Below are 24,851 nucleotides of genomic sequence, written 5' to 3'. Positions count from 1 at the left end.
TTCATACATCTTGAATTTACTTAAGAAAGCACCTCTGCCAGCACCTTGATTCCAGCCCAATTAACTTCCCCCAGCTCTCCCCTCCAGAGGACATGCGCTGAATCCCATTAAAGCGGTGGGAGAGCACGGCTCGGCTATCGAGCGCACAGCCCGTTTCAGCACAGCCAGAAGAAAGGCTCCTGCCCAGCGCAGAAGAGGAGCAATCCCTCTCTGCAAAGTCCCAGCTCGCAGCCCCCCAGCCTCTCGGAAAAGCAGGCTTCCCGATTTATCTTCCTGTGCTGCCAGCAGTGAAGCCGTGCGGACAGTAGCTGGCATGGCCCCCGCCACCCTTGGAGATGCGGGCTCCTCGCTGTGAGCTGCGTTAGGCGGAGCTGGACAAGATCGGACAAGGAGGATAATAAAAAGGGAGCACAAGATTCCAGAGGGCTCTGAAGTCGTGTTACTGTTGACTCCTGTGTTGTGATTAACTCCTTGACATCCTCCTCCCGTGACAAGTGGGGGAGGACAGACAGAACTCGGTGATTAATGTATCAGTGAATTACCTCCTTCCCTTTCAAACCGCGCCCCCACCTAGGATCTCTGGGGCTCAGCTCTACCCTAGGAGAGGGTTTACAGCCAGATAGAGGTCTGACAGCTGGCATTTCATAACTGAAAAATTCGGTTTAGGGCAACCCATGCTCCTTCGCCAGGCCTGGTGGTAATACCATTTGCAAGCTTAAACCCAACCCACGAGCTCTGGATGAGGAAAAGAAATCCTCTCCTCCCCAACCTCTCATTCAAATGACAGTAATTAGGGAATCTCATCAGTCTAGACCTGGAGAAGGAGGGGACGTTCACAGTAATAGGAGACATTACATGAAGCCACACTGTGTTTATAAAAAAAAAAAAAAAAACCACACACAGAAGAAACCAGCTCCTTTCCCCCCCAATTTATTTCCTGAATAAATTGCCTTTTTTTCAGGCACATTGGTGTGCTTTTTAATACTGAAGACTAGTGGAAGGACTCCTGCAGCCCGATTAAGTGTAATGCAGTGTAAGAAAAATAGGAAGGAGGGGGGAAACTCTCAGAAAGGCAATCGAAGTGAAAAATCTATCAACAGCACGGTGGCTCCGTCGGAGCCAGGAGTCCTGTTCTGAACACGCTCTGACTTCCCAGTCATTTGCTCTGCCGGACACTCTGGGGACCCCAGCACAGCAAACTACAATTTCTAGTAAATATATCCCAGGGACACAATTAGTTTTTCAGCTGGGGGCATGATAAATTGGTCATGCATAATTCAAGGCCAGAGCGGGCTGGAGTATAAACTGCTCGGTGGCAGCTTCCCACTCCCTGACAGAAGAATGCAAATGGGCTGCCTGGCGCAGGGGCTGACGGAGCCTGCTAACGCTGCGGGCTTCATCTCACCACCTGCGTGCTCCCGTGTCCAGCTACGTGCACGACACCAACCATGTTAGCCTTTCCCTCTGTGCATCTCTTGGCGATTTTCATTTCACAGCAATGGATCCATCACTGTCCGACAGCCTTTAGGGACCGAACGCACATTGTTATCACAACAAATACCACTCTCCGGTTGCTCTCCTCTGTTTTTTCCATGCGCAGACCACAAGAGAATGGTTTTTGGCATAGAAAGAGGCTAAGGGACCGTGTGGTCTTTTGTCAGCATTAGGTGGCCTGTGGAAAGTAATCTCAAATCCGCCTCAGTGTTCCCATCGACACAATGGAGATAATTCCAACCGTGCGACTGCAAGGTTAGCAAGATGCACTCAGTTTGGGGTCTGATAAAGGTCCGAGAGGTGGCTGAGGATATGCAGCCTCAAGTTCTCTGAGCTTATTTTAGGTATTTAAATAAATGCAACTACCCATTCTGCTTCGCAGAAGTTAGTTTAGTGATGAATGAAATGAAATGAAACCTCCAAGACAACTTTGGGAGTCCTTCGAAATGATGTCCTCAAGTTTCTCAGTGCATGCCCTACAGCCTCGCAGCCAGGGAGGGATACACAGTGTACGTGCTGGAAAAATCTGCTAGAAAAATCATTACAAGCAGTCTCACTGCAAGTGACATTCGTATTTGTGGTCTCAGATACAGCCATGTAACTGAAGGCTGATAGCTCTGCTTCACCAGCCGCAGTTTTGCTCTCTTCCAAAATTCTGAAACCACTACTCTGGATGTGGTGCCATTTTCTGCTCTTCAGGAACAGAATAGGCATTTTAAGTCCAGTCTGTGGGACATATTCTCAAGCAGGGCTGACGCGGAGTGGGGGTATTAATAAAGGAAAATTTGGTTTCATTTTGGTAGCGTATCTGTAGATACAGTAGCCCTTTAATTTCATGGTCCGTTCCACACACCCATATAGGTAACTTTGGTTTCTGCCTAGCAGTGAAGGCAATCCAGGTTTGTCTGTTTGGTTTAATAGGAATACTACTTTTTTTTTTTTCCCTGAGCATGACTCTCTTGTATAGAGCTGGGTTCTCCTAGAATGAGACCAAATAATATCCAAACAGAGATACATGGGGTACAAATCTAGAGAGCACAGATGTTAACCTTGGTAAGACTGAACACCCTCATCAACTTCCAGTGACACAGTTCTGCCAATACCCAAAGTAACACTGACTATCAGCAAGTCCTGGAAAAAACCAAACACAGTGACCCTGTGATTATGTAAACAATTTCTCATGTTGCATTTTCCTGAACTAGGCAGTGCTCACATCTCAAAAACCCGTAAGTGTGGCCCTTTCCACCCTCCTGCCACCAGCACAGAGAACAACAAACAATGTGTGAGAATATTTTGATACTTTCATTCCATACATCAAGTGCTCAAGCTGCTGGAGCAATCTTCTTAATATTAAAATGTCAACGCCCCCCCTTGACCAACCATACATTCCCTTCTTCAGTTTTACAGCTTCTGGAATATTATAACTTATGCTTAGGAAGAGGGAAGCATCCCTAAGAAACTCCCTCTCTTACCCCCCTGAAACCCAGTCTTCCTCCTTCCTTCACTCTTTAGGTCTGTCCTCAGACTTGTCTACATCTAATTCACTGGTTTAAGATATGATTGTATAAAACCAGGTAAAACTCCTTATTTTCTTTTGAAAAAGTATTTTTTCCCAATACAGGCTTAACCAAATATTTCTTAACCAAAGTGTCAGGATCGTTTTGGCAAGACTACTGCAGAGGAAATCTCAATGCTCCACTCACTCCATACCCTTCTTTGAAAGGGCAAATGCCCTCTGTCATCTTCTTGTACCAGATGCTCCCTGAGCTATACATGTCCCTCACTGTTGCCATAAAACGTGCCACCTCCTGACATCCTTTATGGAGAGGGGAAGAAATCAAATGTAGATAAAACATTTCACTCAAACAATTCTTCTTTTCCTAACTAAGCTGCTGTGCACCCATGTGCACACACACAAATAATTATCTGCAGAACCGTCACAAGAGTAAGTAGGCCAGCCTGAATTTCCCTTTGGACTAGATTAACTAAATTAGCGCTTCAAAAATAAACCACTGAACTTGCACAGTTTCATATGATTCAGCAAGTCTACCTTGCAGGGACACCTTCACCCTAGAACGCGATCCTGCAATGACAAAACATTGAGCACAGTATTTACGGGGCTGTCTCACAGGCATGTGGGTGACGGTGCTCCTGAAGCCCAGACATTTGCTGGACTGAATTTGAAGCTTGCTGTTTTGGTCCCAGAAGGTTTTCTGGTCACAAAAAATATGAAGCTCTGCAAGCTCTGATGTTTGTCAGCGGACTGTGGTGGAGCTGGTGGGTGCGACAGCAACCATTTCACCAAGTGAAGCTGGCGATGCCAAGCTAAAGTCTGGGCTGGGGTGTAAGCCATTACAGAGCAGGAGCTGAAGGTGACCTAAAGGACCAAATCACTGCACTCTTGGCAAGTATTACATTTCCTCCAAGCCACCAAGTCCCTTCCTCTCCCAATTAAACAAAGAAAATATACAAACCTTCTAAAATTTAAGTAGGGTTTCAAAGGTCAGGTCTGCTCACATCAGCCCACAGGGATTACAATAAAAAACCCCACCACGAACAAAATTTTTTTGCTTAGTGAAAACAGCAGGGACAAAATAGTGCTAATGAGGATTATTATTTTTATGCACATTGGTAAGCTTTTTATCTTCACACATGAATGTCTTCTCCATTAAAATAAAATTCCCTGACACACATGGTGCACTAATTGTCGTTCCAGCTATAAGGGCTGTCCGCCTTACAGCAATTCCACTTGTGGAAAAAATCTGGTCAGGTTTTTTGAGTTTGTTTGGTTGTTTTTTTTTTTTAATTTCTATTTCAGCATATGTTAAAACCTGTATCTGAAAGAGATAACATGTCCTCATGATACAGGATCTCTGCACACTGCGCTTTTGAATTATAAGGTTTTACGGCTCCCGGCACACCCTTTACACCGGGGTTCAAATGCACAGCCACTTTCACAAGAAGTTTCTAGCGTGGTACAAATCTGTTTAATTTAATTGTATACAAAACCAGGTGTGTTTGTGTATTCAGGTATACAGTAATATTGCTCATAGGTATGAAGTATAGGTATGGCCAGAACACCCAAGTCAATACACAACTGGGAACACCGCAAAACACCAGAAGACAGAAAAAAGTCACCAGGGGAATCACATCAGGGAGATAAAACTGTGGACGGTCATGTGTCAAAACCATCGGTCTGAACTTCCCAGTGAAAATTTCTAGGTGCAAAGTGAAAAGATGCTTGAAATCTGCTATCAAAACCATGACCATGAATCATGTGTCAGGAAATCCATGTGAAGGCGACTTCACAAATCATCTATTAAAGGAAAAATTGGCCTGTCCCTATCCACACAGGGAAAAAGAACGAAAAAACCTGAAGTATTAAGTGGTCTGGCTACATAGCCTGAAGGCCAACAAGCATTGGCTCAGATGGACCAAGGCTTAAGAGGTAATTGTGGCGTGAAGGGCCCTCTGTGGAGAACTCGCTGCTGCTAGCCATTATGCTCAAGAGCCTGTCAAGTCTCGTGGCCCAGATGCTCTCATCTGGCAAGGTAAAAATGAGCAAGGAGGAAGCTTCAAGACGCCGCAGCAAAACAACAGTCCTCTGGGATAATCAACGCAGAAGGCTCTCCAGAAATACAGCTATACCTTTATATCCGTGACCCGATGCACACGCACAGAGTTACGGGATAGGGATGTATGGAGAAGCAACACCCGTGTAACCACCAACCTGCAGACAAAAATCTGCATTTTATTTGCACAGCTCATAGCTACAACACATCATGAGCGGAGCCTCCCAGGCATTTACAAGGCTAGAAAATTAAAACTGCAGTTTGGTCAGAAATATTAAAAAGCCTTGGTGGTTCTACAGAGCCAACAGCCCCCGACGGAGGCTGAACCAGGAATTCCTTCCTGGGTTTCCACTGGAAAAAGATTAGAAGCACATTAGATATAATATACCCATATGCTTTGTTTTGGTTGCTTTTTGTTTTGCCTTTTAAGAAAAGAAGAGTGAGATAGAAACTTCCCCTCCAGAATATTAAAAGTAACAAATTTTAAAAAATTATTAACAAACGCTAACCTCAGATCATTAGCCAACCTGGCAACAGACCAGAGAAAATTTATAGCCGACGTGCAACATCAGCTTTCATCCAGAAATGCTAATTTCGGTGAAATGAATAGTGTGTGGGCTTTTCATACTGCTTTGCATTTGGCTCCTCACAGCCCTGTTTAAAGCCTGGGAACCGGCCATATAGTTAAACTGCACAGATGTTCAACAATCTGTACTTGTGTTAATTACCCTAATGTGAGCAGAAACTCAACAGATCCCTGCTAATGAAGGAGAAAGTTTTCCAGTGTGACTACCGTATGTTTCATTGTCACTGTATTACCAAGCTGCTCCCCCTCCTTCCTCTGCCCCCCCAGCTCCTATTCTCTCCATCTCCTTTGCATTCACATCACCCTCCTACCTCAGCATGCATGAATTGGACCAACTAATGACTGTGTATTCGCAACATGGCAGACACCATTAGGCTGATCGGAGGTGCGGCTGCTGCATTTTAACAGGCAATTTTAAACAAGGTAAGAAAAACAGATTCATCATGCTCCTGATTCTCTCATCCCCACCCATCTGCCATACTTCTGCCCTTGCCACAGCTCAAAAACACTCGCAAAGCGCAAATACACTTCCCTCTCTATAAAACACAGAAGCGTACAAAGCAATGCAAATAGATGTTGCTGGGCAATTACTGGAGATGGAAGCCGGGGAGTCGGGTGCATTGGGAGGACAGACTAACAAGACGGCTCAGGAGCAAGGCTGGAGCGTGGGCTGCTCTGCCTTGGCGGGCGGCACGGTAGCCGAAACGGGCTGTGGGCGATCCTGTCTGCTGCTCCCCTATCAAGAAGTGAGAGTTGCTGAATTTCATTGTGGGAACCACAAGAGCAGCAAGTTGTATGTTCAGCTGCGCACAGGAGGCAAGACGGGGTTTCTCAAGGGCACAACGGGAAAGAGCAAGGCAATGCTCAAGTGATCAGTGCTGCCAGTAGCAATGAACCAATACTGCTGCACAACTTAACCCGGCATTAAAACATACTCGACCTCTGAAGAACTGCTTCTCCCACTGAGGATCTCGCTTTCTCTCTGCCCCGCTCCCTGCTGCCAATCATCACCTCCAGCCACTTCTCTCAAAGCAATCTGCTCGGCAAGCAGAAGGCAAAGGGGGCCGGGTAAGGGCAACTGACTCTCACCCTGTTAAGCCCCAGGTGACCTCTGAACGATACCAGCCCTGGCCTAAGCCAGAGTTCACATCTCCCAGGTGCCACCACTTCACAGTCAGGCCAGTCTTCACCAGTAAATTGTATTACAATGACCCTCATGGGGACAAATGTACTCGCCCTGCTCCACTTGACTGGCAGACTCCCCCTTACAGAAGAAGGCAGGGGGGAGGGAAGCAGCCAACTTCTTTGCTCATGTGTTGCATCCATCCTGCTTGCTCAGCCTCCTTTGTCGTCCACAGAGCCAACCACTTGCAAACTCAGAGATGGAGTAGCAGCTGCCGATCCAGGCAACTCGGCCATGCCACCACGTGTTGCACCCACACCCTTCTACACCACCCCTCCGCTCAGGACAGGGCACTCGCTTCCAGCTCTCCACCCACAAAGCTTGAGTTCCCTCTCAAAAACCTTCTTCTTCGTGAATTGAGAAGAGAAGGGGGAGAAATGTCACACGAAAAGGTGGGGAGGGGATTCGGCATAACCCAGAAAGAGTTGAAAATTATTTAGAGAGCACTTGGCTCTTTTCTCCTACCTCTTCATCATTAGTACTGGAAGCAACACAGCTGTCTAATGGCAACTTGAGGCACCCATGGGCCAGCGAAGCGACATTTTCCACACTTAAATAACACTGAGCTGATTTAATTACTGCACTTAATAGTAACAAAAGATGTCTCAATTTAATCTTCAAACGGCCCTCCAAGATCAAAACACAGCTGGCTGGATAACAAGATGGCCTAGGCCAGCAAACAAGTAGGTCCAATTTGTTTAAGAGCTGCATCCACTCCTCGGTATGAAAGGCCAAGGAACACTTGTGTGTCGAACGAATCAAAGCAAGCAGCGCTCCCGTCATCCCCCTCCCTTCCTGCCCGACTTTTGTTATATAGAAAAAAAAATAAAAAGGCAGCTGATTCATGGGTAAAGAAATGCAACATGATAAAAGTACAAATGATGATGTTTGGGAGAGAAAGAAAAGAAGTAAGAACCGCGATTTAACAGGTTTTGGTTTTATAATCCTTCAAAATGATTAGGAATGAATGAATCAGATTAAAATCACATGGGGACAGCGGAAGGTCTCTAACTCTTTTGTTTTTCTCTCCATACTGGACAGAAGGAGACAGCTCATTAAGGAAAACCCTCAAGACACAGCTACAGTGAGGAAGAACCAAGCTTTTTTTTTTTTTTTTTTTTTTTTTTTTAAAGTGTCTGATAGCTGTGTTTGGGGAAGAAAAAGTTGGGAAAAAATTAACCATTTACTTCTAACATTTTCTAATTGTCCATACTGAGTCGTGATTGTTACCTTTTGCAAACTATTGAAGGAAAAGTCCCTCTGCTGAGCAGCTTTCAACACACGTTCTCGCTGACACCATGGTTGGGTCTCTCCAGGCACCTTCAAGGAATTTTGAAGTTTTTGCACATTCCTTTACAGCTACACACAGAAAAGTTAAAGCCAATCTTTCAGCCACTGCAACATTTCTGCGATCCCCTGAGTGGCAGAGAAGCCTGAACAAACTTGCGCGGTGCACACGGGATGTAGCTTTCCAACTCCCCCTTCCAGCTACTGACAGTAACACCAGGGGCACACAGCCCACCTCTTAAAGCCATACTAGTATTAATTACAAACAAGATCACTATAAATCTGCTTGTTGAGCTTCATGGGATTACTTTGGCTTGACAACAGTCTGTGGGATATTGTTGCTGAAAGCTTAGAAGGTTTTTTCCAATAATTTTTCCTAAATTTTTTCTCTTGATGGAAAGCTACCATTAGGTAACTTAAGTGTGCCGATTTTCTTGGAGCCCTGGATCATGTCTTTTGGGATTATGGTTTCTTTGGTTTTTGTTTTTCATTATATACAGAGCTTATTCCATCAACAGCAGTTCTTAAACAACAGATGACGTCATTGGCCACCGCACTATGAATTTGGAAGACTGAGGACAAAGGGGAATTTGCTACAACTCTGGTGACTTGACTCTCCTCTCCCTGGATGGTGACACGATAGAAGAAGATGATGTCCATGTTTCCAATGATCAGGGTCAGGCAATCCAGCAGTTTGCTCAAATGCCCTGGCAGGCATGAGACCTCTAACCAGAGAGCCACAGAGTCACTTCAGTGGTGGGACTTGGAGAGCTCACGTGGCTCAACCTCCTGCTCAAACAGGGCTAACTTCTATGTTCAAGCAGGCTTTGAAAGGCCTTGGTTTGCTGAATCTGCATGCAATTTTTTTACCAATTCCTTCACTGTTCATTTAAGTACCTTCCTTTCCCAGTGACTTTGACCCTGGATAGACCTGTACTTTTAAAAACACACTATTTTGCAATACACCGCTGAAGAAGTACTCATCGCTCCAGTTTACAATACAACCTCTGTACTGATCTGTGCTCAAGCTCAGAGAATGAACCTTCATACTTCAAACTAGCTGGGTTCAGACATCTGAATGGCAACTGGGAATAAAATTTCCCATCTCTCTGTCCAAATGGTTTCATTTAAGCCGGGTTGAACCTTAGCATAAAACCGCTTTCCCAACCAGTTCACGTTCTAGATCAGTAACAAGAGATCTTCAGGAGGCGCTCACTGCTGAAGCTTGAGTAAGTGCATGTTTTCGGTTTGCGTGTTTGTTTAAGTAAGTGACAAAGATGGGGGGACCAAAAGCAATTCCCTTAACTAGAATTCACAAGTGCAACCAACTAGAAAATCTCCCGCCTGCTTGTGAGGAGGGAGTCAGACTTTCTCAAAGCCTGAAAGACGGTTCTGCTCAACGCCCGGCAGCACGTACAAAGGCGCCAAGTGTGAAATCCCGACCCCACTGCAGTCAGCGGCAAAATTCCCATACATTTCCTCAGGGCCAGGATGTTCAAACCTGTTCAGACAATTCACAAACCACCATTTCAAGGGCACACCTTTGCATGAGATTCCCAAGGGCCTTTTGAGTTTTGACTTAAATGCCTGGATTATTTTTACAATTCTAGTTATGGGTTCTTTGTTCGCAGGGAGTTAAGCAATACAAAGAACACAGCGAGAGAACAATGGAGGTATTACCATGCATGATTTGTCTTAAAAAAAATTCTCTTTCTTTTCATGAAGTTATAGATCCAATTTCAGTCTTTATTATCAGTTTGCCATGTGAGAAAGTGGTTCTTAATTTTAATAAAGGAAGGGAGCTTCATATTTCAACAAGAGCTAAAATGCTTCCTGCGATACAGGAGGTGGAAAGCTCTTTTGCTAACAGCTACTGCAGACCAGATTCAGGGAAGGAAAGGGAAATAATCCGTTCACAGCGAGTAAATAAATCTTGTCTAGGACATACCTAACGGTGGGCAGCAGCCCAAAGGCATCTTGTCCAGTGAGGTCATTTCTGCCCCCTCCATTTTAAGGGAAATGAAGAGCTTGCTCTGCCAAGCACATATTAACATTTCACTTATCACCAAACTCAGGGTCCAAGCAAGTGTGTATGCTACTGCGGTCTATGGTGCGCCACTGGACTAATAAAACTCTTTCCACCATGTTAACCGACCTGGAGAAAGAGCCATATACAGAGCTTCAGAACCTTTTGCTAAGATTTCAAAGTCCTTTTCTCCCTCAAATCTACCTTGCCCTTAAAAAGCAGCCTGTGGTATATTTAAGGAGGTTCTCATCTAAAACTTAACCGTATTCTCTTTTATGTGAAGAATGACAAGTTTAACCCAATCCACAAACGTAAGTGCGTGCCCCCAATTCACGCAGGCTTGTGCAGTTTACCTTTGAAAAAAAAAAAGATAACAGTAGGGGCCCACCACTCCCATTTCATGCTACGATATATATTTTAAAATAGAAATGCCAGTTGTGTTTGGTCAGCCAAAGCTTTGGATCTATTCCAGTTTGAAATGCATTATGGAAATTCCTTTTCCCCTGAAGATGACCAATAGCCCTATTATTGTACAGCCTTTCCCATTAGACCCTGTTTACACTAGTGCTGGAGCCATAATAGCAAAATCCATCTTTAAACATGGTCCTCACTGGCAAGAAGTAAACATAGTTCTGTAAAATTATTTTTTGTATTATTCTATCTCTGCCTGTTCTGGCAAAGGAAATGAAGTTAGTTGTAACCCGAGCACCGTGAATTTGGTTTAAACATGGCCCATGTGGCAAGTGAAACAAAGATTTGATGCAATACACAGCACACACTAAGCAGCCAATTTGCTTTTGTCCAGCGCCGCATTTGATGCACCTCGGCACGAGCAGCAGCCCTGCAACAGGGGTGGGGGCAGAGCGGGGAAGCCCCTTACCTGCTGTCGGGGCCCTTTTGTTCAATATGAACAAACAGCAAAGTGAGAGAAAGCAGTTGACACACCACAGCTCTCTAATATTTTTACTTTTTTTTTTTTTTTTTAAAGGGTAAAAAATTTAGAGTTTTACAGAGGGAAATAGCATCTCCTCAGGTCCAGATATCAACAGGCTCCTTTCAATCCATGAGCGGTCTCTTCTTTCACTCCTCAACCTTGGCAAGTACAGCACAACAGAACTGAAGGAAATACAGAGCCCTTTGCAAAAGACCAAACTTGGGCTGCAGCTACATGGTCATCCCAACAAAAAGGGCTCTGTACAGTGCCAATATCCTCATTTTCCACTCAAAAACCTCAGGCACAGGCAGGCAAGGTGTCTGGCACAGCAAGGCCAGAGAGGAGCACACAGCACAAGCCTCCTGCCCTGGGGCCGTGCTACCTGGGCATTTTATGGAGCTGCAGGAGCGTTAGGAGGGACGTTAATCATTGCATCCTATACTCCGAATCTCAGTACAAGGAAAAAAGTTACCCTAAGGAACCAGGAGCCACGTGTGGAAGACATTTCTATTGAAATAGTAGTAACAAGGAAATCAGCAAGACACCTCTGACAAATTTCAAGCCCGATCCAAAGAGAGAAATGGAGAAACCAAAGCAGCAGAAGCAACCAGCATATTTATACCTTCCACCTCTCCTGCATACAATTCCCAGCAAAGGGATTTAGCCGTGATGAACAGGGCTGCAAGATACAGAAGCGAGATACAGTGTGGTTTTATGATTCTTTTCAGGTAGCCGAGTACGAAATCCCTGCCCTTCCCTCTCCTCGGGCCATTCATCTTTCGCAGGTGATGGAAAGCCACTCTCCCAGCGGGTGGTCCTGCTCTCGCAGACCTTAATGCTTAATTGCCACAAATCAATTCCAACCTCGATGCTCAGGCTGCTGCTATCCCGTCCCCCTTTCCACCCCTTTCTCTTTACACCGATCGCAGCCCAGGATCCTCTCATGTTACTAAATCAATCTTTGGACACACCAGCTAGGAAAAACAAAGAGGCAGCACCAGACGCTGCTCGCCACGGCCAGCGTGTGATGAGTTGACGTTACGCAAGAAGACCAGCCTAAAAAAAAAAAGTCAACTCCGTCTCTCTGTGCGTGCGCGCACGTGTGCACACACACATGCCTCCCATTTTATTTTTTTGTTCAACTGGAATTAATCAGGAACGATAAACACTGTTTGTCTCCTGAAAGCAGCAGTGGGGGGATGAAATATGCCTCTTAAGCTTATCAGCTTCAGCGCCACTGAAGAGAAAGCTGGCTTCTAAGCCCAGGGATAATGGGCTGTCCTTTCAGGAAGGTATCAGAGGTCTCAGGAGAGGGAGACAGCACAATGGTGTGACCTTCAGCTAATAAAGCCCACCCTAGAGTCCAAAGAAGCTTGGGGAATATTGACAAAAGTTCATATTTACAACAGCCTGGACTCTTTCCAGATACCATTACCAGTTTAGAGAGCTGCAGCCTCTGTACGTACACTCACACAGGCTTTTATTCTGCCTCCTCCTTTCTTTCTTTGTTCCCATGCTGGTAAAAAAAATTAGTCAGAGAACGGCAATTCTTCTGCTAACAAGGCCCCACCAGCATCTTTTTTAACGAAGAGAGTTATTTAAAATTTCAATTTCAACCTCAGCACTATCCTCTACTCGAAGGAGATTCAAGGCCTCTTGCAAGGATTCGCAGTGCGTCATCACGCTCATCAGGAAGAAAGCATATGTGTTTTTGTGGAAAATCTGCTGATGTATTTATAATTCTTTAAACAAAAAGGCAGCCAACATATTGTAAAATGAGAAGGGTTTTTTGGGGGGGGAGGGAGGTTTGTTTATTTTTTTTTAAATAGGCATTGGCAATCAATGCCGCTCCAGTCAGAAATACAAAACCAGAGCTTTTTCAGGCAGAAACTGATTCCCCCCCCAGTCTGCGTTGCGGTTAGCAAAATGACGTTTAGCTCATAACTAGAGTGCACAGGCATGACTGGAATACAAATAATAAATAATATTTTTAAAACTGTTCATACAGTAAAAAAAGCCAATTTCAAAACATTAGAACTGTTTGAAGCAAAAGTTTCATTTTTCTGCCTCCTAAAGTAGTTCCAAAACAAATATATAAAAATAAAGGTTCGGAGGAAATCTGTTTTCAAGGGTAATTTCACTGAAATCAATATTAAATCGCAAAACATTTAATGGAAATAACATCTTCAGTGACAGAACTGTTTTGACCGCACTTTTCAATCCAGCTATGCCAGTCTGCCATTTTTATTTATCTGCCTCATCATTCATCTTTGCCATCCTGAAACTAATCTTGCTGGGGTTCAAAAGGGATCCCAAAACTGGAATAGGTTAGAATTTCTCCCGATAACATCTTCTAAAAGATGCCTCTGTATCTTGGCAGTCTCATTTACCATGCCGGTATTTAACAGGCAGGAAGAAGGCTGAACAGACCTCTACAAAGACCACGAATTTCTTGCTTTTGCAGCCTTTGCTTTCCAGTGAAGATCCCGTTGCCACCAACAGCTACGGTTTCATCAGCTACACAGGCTCACAAGTAGTTTTCCAGTTTCCTAGAGTTTTGGCCCAAGCATGCATTTCATCTGTTGCCCTTATCCCATCCAGCCATATTCACTGTCAAGAGAATTCAGGTGATTGATTACAGCCTGCCTGAATTCAAAGTAGTCAAATTAGACATTAATGTTGTGCTTAATGCGCTCACACAAACAAGGTCATTGGTTGCATCAAGACTAATAGGAGATGACACACACTGGGACTGCATGGCCCAGGGGACTGGGAACAGGATGAAAAGTCTTCCATTTATAGCCACTGTTTCAAAATCAAGCCTGATCCTACAGCCACCCTATCCCTGTGATGATTGTTCAGCAACCCGCCTGAGATCCACCCCCAGCACAAACCCAGGGCAGGAGCACTGGGTCCTCTGTAACCTCAGAACTAAGGCACTGCCTTGACTGCAGCCAAATTTTGATCAAGATGAAGTACCTTCCCTCATTGCTCCAAATTACGTACGTCCTCCCTCTAGAGGTGAGCTAACAGAATCAATAAGCAGTACTGAACTGAGGAGGTGGTGTAAAATACCAGAAAAGAAATATAAAGAGTCCTAGGAAGTCAACAGTGCCACCAGAAAGGTGAAATCACATTCATCTTGGAAAAATATCAACTAATTCATCTGTGGGGAAATAAGACAGAACCATGATACTCTGCAAGAAAGTTGGAAAAGTGAAAGGTATTGGGTTCCTCTAGCAGGAACCTGTAGCTCTGCTTGGAACCACCCGTTACCAGCCCGCATGGGGATGGAGAGAAGACTGCTGAAGCAAAGTAGAACACAGTTTTCTATGGATAAGAGAAGGCGCTGCAAATGATAACATGAAATACTCTAAAGCAGTTTCCAGGGCCATCTCTCTACGCACTGTTTCAAGGATGTGAGGTTATGTCTCCTGGCTTCCACCAAGGCCCTAGCTAAGTGCTTTTCATTGCCTAACCTTTAAAACAGAATTGTTTTATTTATAACAGCAGCAAGTTCCTACTGAAAGCTCCAGCAACAACTGTGTCTGGTTGTAATTTTATACCTGTTTTCCATGGCAGAACCCCCTGGCTCTCAGGAAACCATGGGGTATTAACTGTATCCCAGAGAAACAGGCAGATCCAGGACATGTCTTCTGCTGCAATGGACGGGCAACTGCTCCGAACTGCTGCCCTCTTCACTTCCAAACCCCAACGCTCAGAAAGCCTTGCTTTTAGGCTATGATTTTAATAATGAATACTGGAGATAAAAGGCTGAAAAAACAAGCTCCGTCCTGAGACGGTGTGAATAATCCCACCTGTGGCTGTCCCGGGTGTGCTCTCCTGCACCCTGCCTTTGAGCACTACAAGGAGAAACCTAAATGCTCGTGTTGTTGCATGACATGGCGCAAGACTCTCTCTTCCTTGAGCCAAGAGGTAAAAAAGATTCAGGGCTTGAAATTGCAAAGAATTAAGCCTTAATATCAGCCAAGACGGTGACTGGATCTCAGAGGCCTGTTTCCCTCTGAATTTCTCCTTGCTGCCATGACGTGCTCACACTGAAAATTTTCCCTTGAGCAACTGCCTGACTAAAATACAGCACACCCTTACCATAAAGCCCTTTGTTAAAACATCTTTGCCATAAAGCTGCAAAACCTTGGCTCCCAAGTACATTAAATCCTTATAAACCTGCCTTCATTTTAACCGCGCAGTATTTCAAGACACAAAGCGCTTCTTCCGAAAGATAGCACTTTAATGAGGAAAGGGGTAAAATATATAAACCAAACCTCATTATAGCATAATTTCTAGGAGACAAGCATGCTGTTATAAAATGAAGCCATGGCAATTGCATTTCACATGGCTTGAAGATTTAATACTTTTAAAGAGCCACTGCTACTTTCAGCCATCGGTGTTGTTTTGTTTTGAACATAACAGAAAGCAACCAGAATTATGGGCCCGCTGTCAGCTATATATTTTATATTCCGTAAATTGTTGCAAATGGTGGATTCAACTCTACTGCATGCTCACAAAACGTAATGTGGATTGGACAGCAAGGGACTGACTACAAGTTATTGTGCATACTTTTACCTTTAAACCTCTGCGTTCTTAAAGGTTGTTGCTTTAAACATGACGATGTAGCACGGACACGGTAAATTACCCAAACCAGATCCAATTCATACTGGCCTGAAAGCGCTTATAATGATACAGCTTGCTCACATGTTAACATCCAACTCCGAGAAACCCACCCAAAACCACACTACAAGAAAAACCTAGGGTACTGACCGACAAATCAAAGTGATGGATATAACGCCATTTAATAGCACCTGTCAGAGGAGCCAGGGTAGCTGGCACATCTAAGGGGCTGCAATTGGTTTCCAAGAATGAGAACACTCGATTTTTTTAAAACCTGAAACTCAGTTGTTTTCTACAAAATGTCACATGGAACAAATCCCCCCAGCCAACTAGAAAAACGCTACTGGAAAAAAGCTTTCTCCCAAAGAACAAACTATCTATCAAATGAGCATCCTGAATTACATTGGTCTGGAAGACTTTTAAACGTAATCTAATAAAAGAGCCATTATTGATTACAGTTCTTCCACATTAGTCTTCCAGCTGTAACTTCTGAAATGAAAGCTAAGCAATGATTAGGTATTTACTACAATCAGTAGAGAAAAATAGTGAAAGAAGATAAGCTTAAAGGTCACCAGAGAGACAACGTAATTTTTTTTGAGAGAGGAAGGAAACAAAACAAACAAGAAAACCCCAACCCCCCCCAAATAACCCCACCCCAAACCCAACAACAGCAGGGGGAAAGCACTTCACGGCAGCTTTGACTTGAAGCACATGTAACACTGATTGATGGATACTGAAAGTGAAGACACCAGTGGAAAATTAAACTCAAGCAAGCACCAAAATTGAGACAGTTTTTTTTGTGTTTCTTGGTACTACTGTAGAAGATTATGCAAGAAGGGCCAGAATTTCAGCAAACGATCATTTTAGCTACTGTCACAGATCTGGGTCAACAGCAGGGTAAAGAGCTGATGTGTGATGGATGCCCATAACCTGGTTAGGGTAAGCATTCCCTCTCCTCTCTATTATAGCTCATAATGAATGAAATTCTGGGCTGAAGGGTGCTTGTTCTCCCTGATTACCAGAAGGTTCAACACTCACTACCTGGCTATGGCGATGGAATAGCACTTCTGATTGCCGTCCTCAGAGAGGACATCTGAAGAGAACATAATACAACAACCCTGTATTTCTAAATACAAAATCAATATCCTTGCCTTTGGGTCCTGTTTCTGAGATACTTCTACAATTGTCATTTCTACTGATGTGACTCCTCTTTCCACGCTTACAGTAAAAGGATAACAGGTTCCTCCCTCACCATCATCGCTCCTTTGTAAGTCACAAGAGGCTTTTCCAGCTCTTATCAACTTTGCCACGGGAGAAGACAGCAGGCTGGACAAGTCTGAGTTGGTGTGTCAGCACACAAATTATCACAGGATGTCTGGCATTAAGGTAGGCCAGCCCAGCACGTGCCTTCCCCTAACTCAACATTTTTCTGCTTGGCTGTGCAACTAAACCTCAGGGAAGAAGATAACTGCAAGCGAGTGCACATGCTACTTTTGTTTTACAACCTTCCCACTTCCTCCCTTAATAACAGAGGGTTTGGGGTGCTAGAAATGAGAAGCCTTATCACAAATGTATAATGAGAACCTGGGCTAACAGGTTAGCTGACATGGAACTGTTAACAGTGAATTGGCTTGGAGACAGTGGGGAAAGGGGGTGGGGGAAGAAAAAGGGAGACAGAGAGAGTGAGAGAGACAGAGACAGCAACCAATTCAGCTGCAAGAAATCAAGCTAAATCAGTCCCAAGTGCCCATGTTGGAGAGACTTGATCTCATACCTTGCTTGTTATCAAGGCACTCCTGATACGAGTCAGCTCCAGTTCCGTTGCGGTCTACAGACAAAACAAAAAGTTTCATTCATATCAAACATAAATATTAGAAACTTCTCAAATGGCAGCCCTGCTGGAGCAACATGTTACGTGCAAATAGTGCTAGTTCTTTAGGAGGCCATGCTGGTTTGCTGACATAAACTGTGACTTGTTATGAACAAGCTGCAATAAACTGACACCAACCCGCTAGGAGAAATGTATTTTTGTCCTGGGCAGCAGGAGCAGGGTGCCTTCCCCCCAGCCCTGCCCTTCTGTCTCCACGCTGGCGAGGGCACAGGGCAGGGGATTACAGCTGCAGCTGCTCCGAGTAAGTTCCTTAAGCACACAGAAGATGGAACACTTGGAGTTAAATCATTGCACTGTCCGCTCTAGGCCCTGTGAAAGCACTGGCTTAAACCAGCACATCCTGAACGACGGTCTGGAATAGACTTCTCTGGGGCTCATGATGCTGCGCTCCCTTTTGGTTTTTGGCTGCTACGTTGTATTAAAGACAACTGAAAATACAAAACCATACTTTCCAAATATTACTCTTTCATGGAAGCAATGTTACTGTAGTTACTGCTAGGGTTATTTGATCCAGCAGCAGGAGAGGAGTTGCTCTGTGCCACAAAAACAGAGGAGAAGCCGAGACTCCTGTACTCGTGCGTGCTCCACACAAGGAAGAAACCAGACAGCTCCCAAGCATAAGTGGCATTTCACAGCCAGCACGGGTTTCACCTAACAAACCCTTCATCTGCATTAGAGGGTCAACTAGCTCTCATCATCTGGGTGTAAAAATGGTTTAAACTGTAGGTTAGCAGAATCAGGTTACAACATGGCTTAGACCCCAAAAGCAAACCAAAGAATGTTCCAGCGTGGCTTCTTCTCCTGCTTCACAATCCAGTTCAACCACAAAAAAAAGTCTGGATGGTCCTTGAGAAAAAATATTAAATACATCTGTAAACCCTGGATAAGCTGACGCTCTTTCAGCAGCCTACGTGCACCTTACCTATCATGCTAAGTATGAGGAATGACACAGCTGAGCCCATGTGACGGGTGTCTGCAAACACTAAAGGTCGCTGAAAAGTGAATGGTTTGTACCATCACACACATGAGAATGCACATGGTGCTAAAATCAGTCCTGCTGTATAACTGCCAAACGCACGGCTCGGTGTTCCTACCATACCAACTCCAGCTGCACTGGAGACAGTTCCTCTGCTAGAAGAGTTTCATCCATACGGTGAGCACAACTAATAAAAAAAAGCCACCACTGTGGGACTTGGAGTTAGCACCCCATTAGGCTGAACTGGGCAGACAAGCTGTCTGCTCCAGTAACAGTATTTCAGCCTCACCATCAAGAGAACCAGCACAACAGCAACGGGGTAATTTCTCACTAAAGAAAGGCTCTTCGGCGCCAAGAAGATTAGAAATATTGTTCACAACAGCAAAGAGACACTACCGAGAACACCTCCCGCCCAGGCACCTGCAAACAACTCTATTTCTGCACCTCCAAAAGTTGGCTGGCCCCTGCAGATGATGGCTTGCTGGCATTTCGCACGTGCGGCAGACGCATTCCCCCGCCAACCGCCCTTCCATCTTTGCTCAGCCAACAGCTGGCGATGGCTCCTTGAACGTATGAAGAGATCCAGATCAGAGTTAAAAGGCTTCACATTCAGCAATAGTATTTAATGCACAAAGAAGCAAAAATTAAAGTTGCCCCACCGTTTGTGTTGTGTAAATCCCAGATAATAGATCTTCTCCCTAATCCTAATGAGGCCTTCCTATTAAAATCTTTATCAGCTCTGCAGATTGCCCAAAGGCTCATCAGTTTCCCTATCTCTCAGTACCAAGATCTGCTTTAACTTTTACAAATAGCTCTAAGATATTTCTCAGCTTATCAGCATTGCCAAGCAGCCTGTCTTATCATTACTATTGCAGATAAAATAAATGAGCTCAGGATGATATGAATAATGGCATTTTCTGTAGGCTGGTTTCCCATTACATTTTCAACAGACTGTAGATTTAAACTTCAGCACAAAAGGAAAAAATAAAAAAGCAGCGGAGGGGGAAAGGTGGTGGGTTTTTTTCCTTCCCATTTACCTTCAGTGTCTTAGAGCACAGGCTACATTTTTAAGCTCACCTGATGCGTGCTAGTAATTAATTTTGAAAGAGAGCAGAAACACCTCAGCCCTGCTTTCTCTGAAGACCAAAAGCACAGTTACTTCTGGGATGTTTTTTTCAGCTGCATTTGTTGGAGAGAAGCAAGGCTAAATTGCACTCTGCCTAATGAAGCCGTCTTCATTAGTTTGCTCCTTTCCCTAGCAGACTAGGAATACCAGTCAGATGGGGAATTGAAATCATGAAAAGCAACAGAACTGCATTTGAATTAAAAGACTAGGCTACAAAGGTCTCCGACGTCTGCTCCGGGCTGATTAGCACGAGGCGCGTGCGGCCCCGTTGCGGCACAGAGCGAATTTTACAGCGCACGTTCGCGGATAAAGGCAAAGCGTTCGCGGGAGCCGAGGAAGCTGAAAGCCTAACACGTGTCTCCCTTTTCGTGACAGCGAGCAGGGAGGTCATGTTCTGGCAACCATTTTCTGCCTGGTCCCTGCAGCAATCACTACGGGGTTAAACGCTTTTCCGCTCCCCAAATTCCTAGCCCTGTCACTGTATCAAGGTTATCTATTATTGGCAGTGACAGGTGAAAATTCATCTCCTAATTATTTCTCGCTGCGTAACCTGCACTGACGAAGTAACAGCGAGGGATTGCGGTACACCCTCTACGGGAGGCTTTGCTAGAGAGCCAGTCATCCACGGAGACGGAAGGTGCATGGTCAGGAGATATTTATGAAGGATTGCCAACCATTTTGAAGGCAGTCTATACTATAACTTTATAACCTACAGGTTTGGAGTAGGGGTCTACCTGCAGGTATCTTAATAGCCTAAATGCTTTTTATTGTTGATTATTCCATGGAAAAAAACCCCAAGATTTACACCCATTATGTTCCTGATTCTCTGGGATCCATACAGCAGTGACTGCAGAAACAGCATCCACGTATAGATGTTTTTTAATCCCCCACAGAAACGTTATGGCAAACAACATATGCAGCTTGCTTTAACTCAATATTAAAAATCTTGTAGCTACCTTCCACAGCAATTTAACTGTAACATTTTTTCCACAAGAACATGAGCTAGGCTGAGCACTTTCAAAATTAAAAATATTTAAGAAAAAAAATCTAATTTATAAGCAAGCTAGAAATATCTTTGGTAACAACATAAACAGCCACCTTGAAATGCTGGCTTCATGTAAACTCTTCTCCTACCACCCACCAGAAAGTAAGGTTTATTTTTACCTAAAGAATACATTTGCTTTATCTTTAACCCTTTCAATGCAGACATAGAAGATACAAATGAATGCTTTGGAGAACCTGTTTTTTCCACATCCACATCAACAGCACCATCCTAGTTTAAGTTTAGAAGAACCAACGATTGCAGGGTGTCATTCTTACCATTTAAAATGACATTGGCTGCCTTGAGAGACGCTCTCATGCTAAACCGTGCCCGTGAGATGGCTATGTCAGGGTCACGAGCTGTAGAACTCTGGCAGGGTAGCGGGACAGGGCAGCGAGGAAGATTCCCACCCCAGCGTCACCACCTGCAGTCAGGGCCTTCCACTGGTCTCTGTCACATATTTTCAGTTTCCCTGATGGTGACCTTTTCTACAGGGTGCAGAAACATCACTAACTCCTTTATGCAAACTCTCAGTGCTTAACTCTAGCACCATTTTCCACCTTTTAGGAAAGCCAAGCCCTGCCTCGAACTTTGAAAGCAACGCACCGGGCAGCAGTGAGCGGCCACCGCTCTGCTTTGCATTTCCAATGATCGGCATCTCACAACTGAGCCAATGTTAGGTGAACCCAACCAGATAACTGACGCTAAACCAAGACACAAAATAAACCCATCAAGAAGACACTAAAATTGGGACTGTCCTACCAAACCCAGCCCCACCTCAAGAGCTGCAATGCGGCCTGGCAGCCACAAGGTGGCACACAAAATACTACAAAATATTATCAATGAAACGCTGAAATGGGGGCCTGGACTTTTAAAACAGCCATCGCACCTTTAACTTCCTAAAAATAGTGATGGCTGTGCAAACCTGCCTCGATTACCAGAGCCACCATCAGGGGTCACTGCGTCACCTCGCTGCCGGGATCCGCGTCAGGGCGATGCTCCGCCAAGCCGGAACGTGTTGGTAACTCGGGGACAAAAGCTGGGCAAGCCATCTGAAAAATAACTAGCGTCACCAGCACTCAGATTTGAAATGAGCAACTCAAATTAGGCAAATTCCCCAGCAGTGACAGAGGTGTTAAGACTGTTCACCTTTTTCCTCTGTTGGTTTTAACACCTCCGAGCCCGCGCGCGGGCAGGCGCTGCCGGCCAGCTCGGCGTTCGGCTCCTGGAGGCTAACCGCTCGCTCTGGACCCCGAGCGTGAAAAACGCTGACGGGCAGGTGTGTGGAAATGAATTATTTTCCTGTTTAAGGCAACTGCTACTAAAAATGTAAGGCTGTATTTAAGGCACTTTTAACAAGTGCTTTCTTCTCTGTCTGAAAGTCAGCTCCCAGGCAATCCTTAGGATATTACGAGGACTCTGAAAACGCGTATCCAGCTACCAAGTTTTACGGAATGCACATCATCACGTATACGCATCTCTATGTATTTCATTTTCACCAGCACGACGATAAGGTCATTTGTGTTTACACCATTAAGCCTAGAGCTTTTCTCTTCCTTGGGACCTATTTTGAATAGATAAACAGAAATAATTTAATGAAGCTTGGAAAAGAACATAAGCCCTTAATGGTTTACCCTTGGCGTTAAATAAGTAAGGAAATTTTTCACTAGTATCTCTCGTTTTGTGGACGTTTTAATCGTACGGTTACCTAATCTCTTACACAGTAGTTATGAGAACAAAAGAAACGTATAGAGGCAAAGCACCCACCTCCGAACCTATCGGTACTACTTTTAACAAGCCTATTTTTCAGAGTATGTTTTGCTTATGGAAATCTGAAGAACAAATTCCTATCCATAGGCATGTTCCCCAAATGCTCCATCACCAACCTCATTATGCGATACAGAAATTCTCCCAAGGGATATTATGTAATGGCAATCCCTCCTGCCTCTCCCCAAGGAGTATATTTCTCATTACATCTCCTAGTAATTGATGAGTCTAGGAAATCATTTCTGGTAAAACCATATGTTTCTTTACCTAGTTCAGAATTTCCACCTTTATTCAGAAGGATGAAAGACCGCAAGAAACCCTAAAATTTCCACTTCTGATGCAGAATGCCCATCTCTGCTCAACCATGCTATTAAGCGAAGAGCTGCCCATTCTTGTACCTGCCTGACTTCAGATCTTGTAAATTCATAAAGTCATTAAAATTAACCAGCTTACATTTCCTATTCCGATGATACAAATAATTTTACCGGACTGAATCATCTGTAAAGGGCTTTAAAAAGCCTGCTTCATGTTCATACATACCAAGACACCACCACCCCTACCGATTATGGGTCACTCAACACAAGGACGCTGGGAGGCAAGGGGGAAAAAACAAGAAAGAAAGAAAAGATTTGAGGCAGAAAACGACATACGCATCTGTGGTTTCCAAAAGTGCCGTGCAGCACAGGCGGGCTCACTGGAGAGCGCAGCCCTTTCCACTGCCACTTCTGTCAACACCTCACTCTTAAACATCTTGGCAGTTTTTAGTTTAAAAAGTAACAGCGGCAAACACCAACGTTTGCACTCCTGACTGCAAGGTAACACTTCAAATCGCAACATGCTTGCAAAACCAGCGCAAAAATAAATAGCAACTACTGCTAAATGCCCCTAGTGCACCACTGGAATCCGAAGCATACTCCAATCCCTTTTTTAACTTAAAAATGCCAGAGCTACTCGTGACACCGCTATGTGATTTAGCCAGCGCAGGCCACAGGGTCCAACAGATGACTGCATGTCCCGATAGAATAACACTGGGATATATTTTGCTCCTTCGTTTGCTTATGGGAACAGACTGCCCCTCTCCGATAAACAAGGCTTAAGGTTTCGCTCAGAATAACCCCACCTTCCAAATAAAATAGAATAAAAAAATCATTCTTTACAGACGAAGACTTGGTATCCAGCTAAATAAAATACTGCCTGCCTTGTTTCACAGCATTCCCCTCCGCTGGAGAAGGACATCGGGCAGCCCAAGGGCCTTCTGGCTTTAGCACAGGGCACTTTAGGGAAGTGCTGTCAGCAAGGAAGGAGATTCTTGAGGAGAGCATTACAAGTCTGCCACTTGTAGGAAGTTAATGCTGTGTGTGTAAATCAAGCAGCTCGCCCTTGTAAGTCTGCATGTGGGGAAAATCGGATTTATACATAAACATAAACCTCTGAAGTAAATTCTGATCAGGGATGACCAGAGATTTAACTCTCTAGAAAGAAGAATGGGAAGACCCTATTTTCCTGCGATACCTTAGCAGCCTTTGCCAGCTGAGCAAGGCTTTCTTTCAAGAACTGATAACGAAGTAAATAATTCCCATTTCTGCGGCACAGGGGAGACCGGTTAAGGATGATCTCCGGGACCCAAAGCAATCATTCAGAACAGTAACTTACATAACAACAAATTATCTTTGTTACAAAATTAGGTTAAAAGGACCTCAGATACTGTAATGTTACAAAAAATCAGGACGTGCCTTGAGAAGATTAGCTAGCAAGCAGCCTCCTGAGATAAATGCGCAACTTCAAGAAGATTTTACAAGCCTAAAAACCAGCTTAAATTCCAGAGAGACATACAAGCCTTTGCCATTTAAAAAGGTCTCTCTTTCCTTCCCTCTGCCCTCACCTTATTCCCGAGCTCTTTTTCCAAACCATCTTTAGTTAACCAGTGACCTGGAAATCTTACTTGGCCCCAACACCTCCCCTCCCCCTTTCAAATTTGTCACTTTTAAACACACAAGGTTTAATTTCTTAATTGGATTAAATTTTTCTTTCAAGAAGAGCAGGGGGGGCACAGAAGCGGACGCGGGGACAAGAACAACGCCCGGGCAGCCAAACCCGCGCCCCAGGTGCCGGTGTGGCCAGCACAACCTGCCAGGCTCGGGGAGGCGACCCGGGGGATTCCTTGGGCCAAAAGCCACGCGAAAAAAAGAAATCCACGAAGACCATTTTAAAACTTGTTCTTCTTTGTGACTAGAGGGGCTCTGGCCTGCGCGGAAGGGGTTAACCGCCGGCTACAGCTTTTTGGGTTTGTTACCGTTTTTACCAGCCAGCAATCCCAGACAAACACCGTCCTCAC

General features: G+C 44.6%; 1 protein-coding gene across 1 annotated transcript in view; it reads right to left on the bottom strand.

The window, feature by feature from the left end:
* FBRSL1 (fibrosin like 1) overlaps window positions 1–24,851 on the bottom strand; it is a 403,985-nt gene that overhangs the window by 84,635 nt on the left and 294,499 nt on the right. The window contains exon 5 of the mRNA XM_035895374.1: window positions 17,489–17,542. Within this exon, the coding sequence (XP_035751267.1) occupies window positions 17,489–17,542 (54 nt within the window). The remainder of the gene's footprint in view (window positions 1–17,488; window positions 17,543–24,851) is intronic.

Source organism: Egretta garzetta, unplaced genomic scaffold, assembly GCF_000687185.1.
Source record: "Egretta garzetta isolate BGI_Z169 unplaced genomic scaffold, ASM68718v1 scaffold25, whole genome shotgun sequence".
Taxonomy (NCBI): Eukaryota; Metazoa; Chordata; class Aves; order Pelecaniformes; family Ardeidae; genus Egretta; species Egretta garzetta.
The sequence above is the reverse complement of the archived record's forward strand: the minus strand, read 5'-3'. Positions and strand labels throughout refer to the sequence as shown.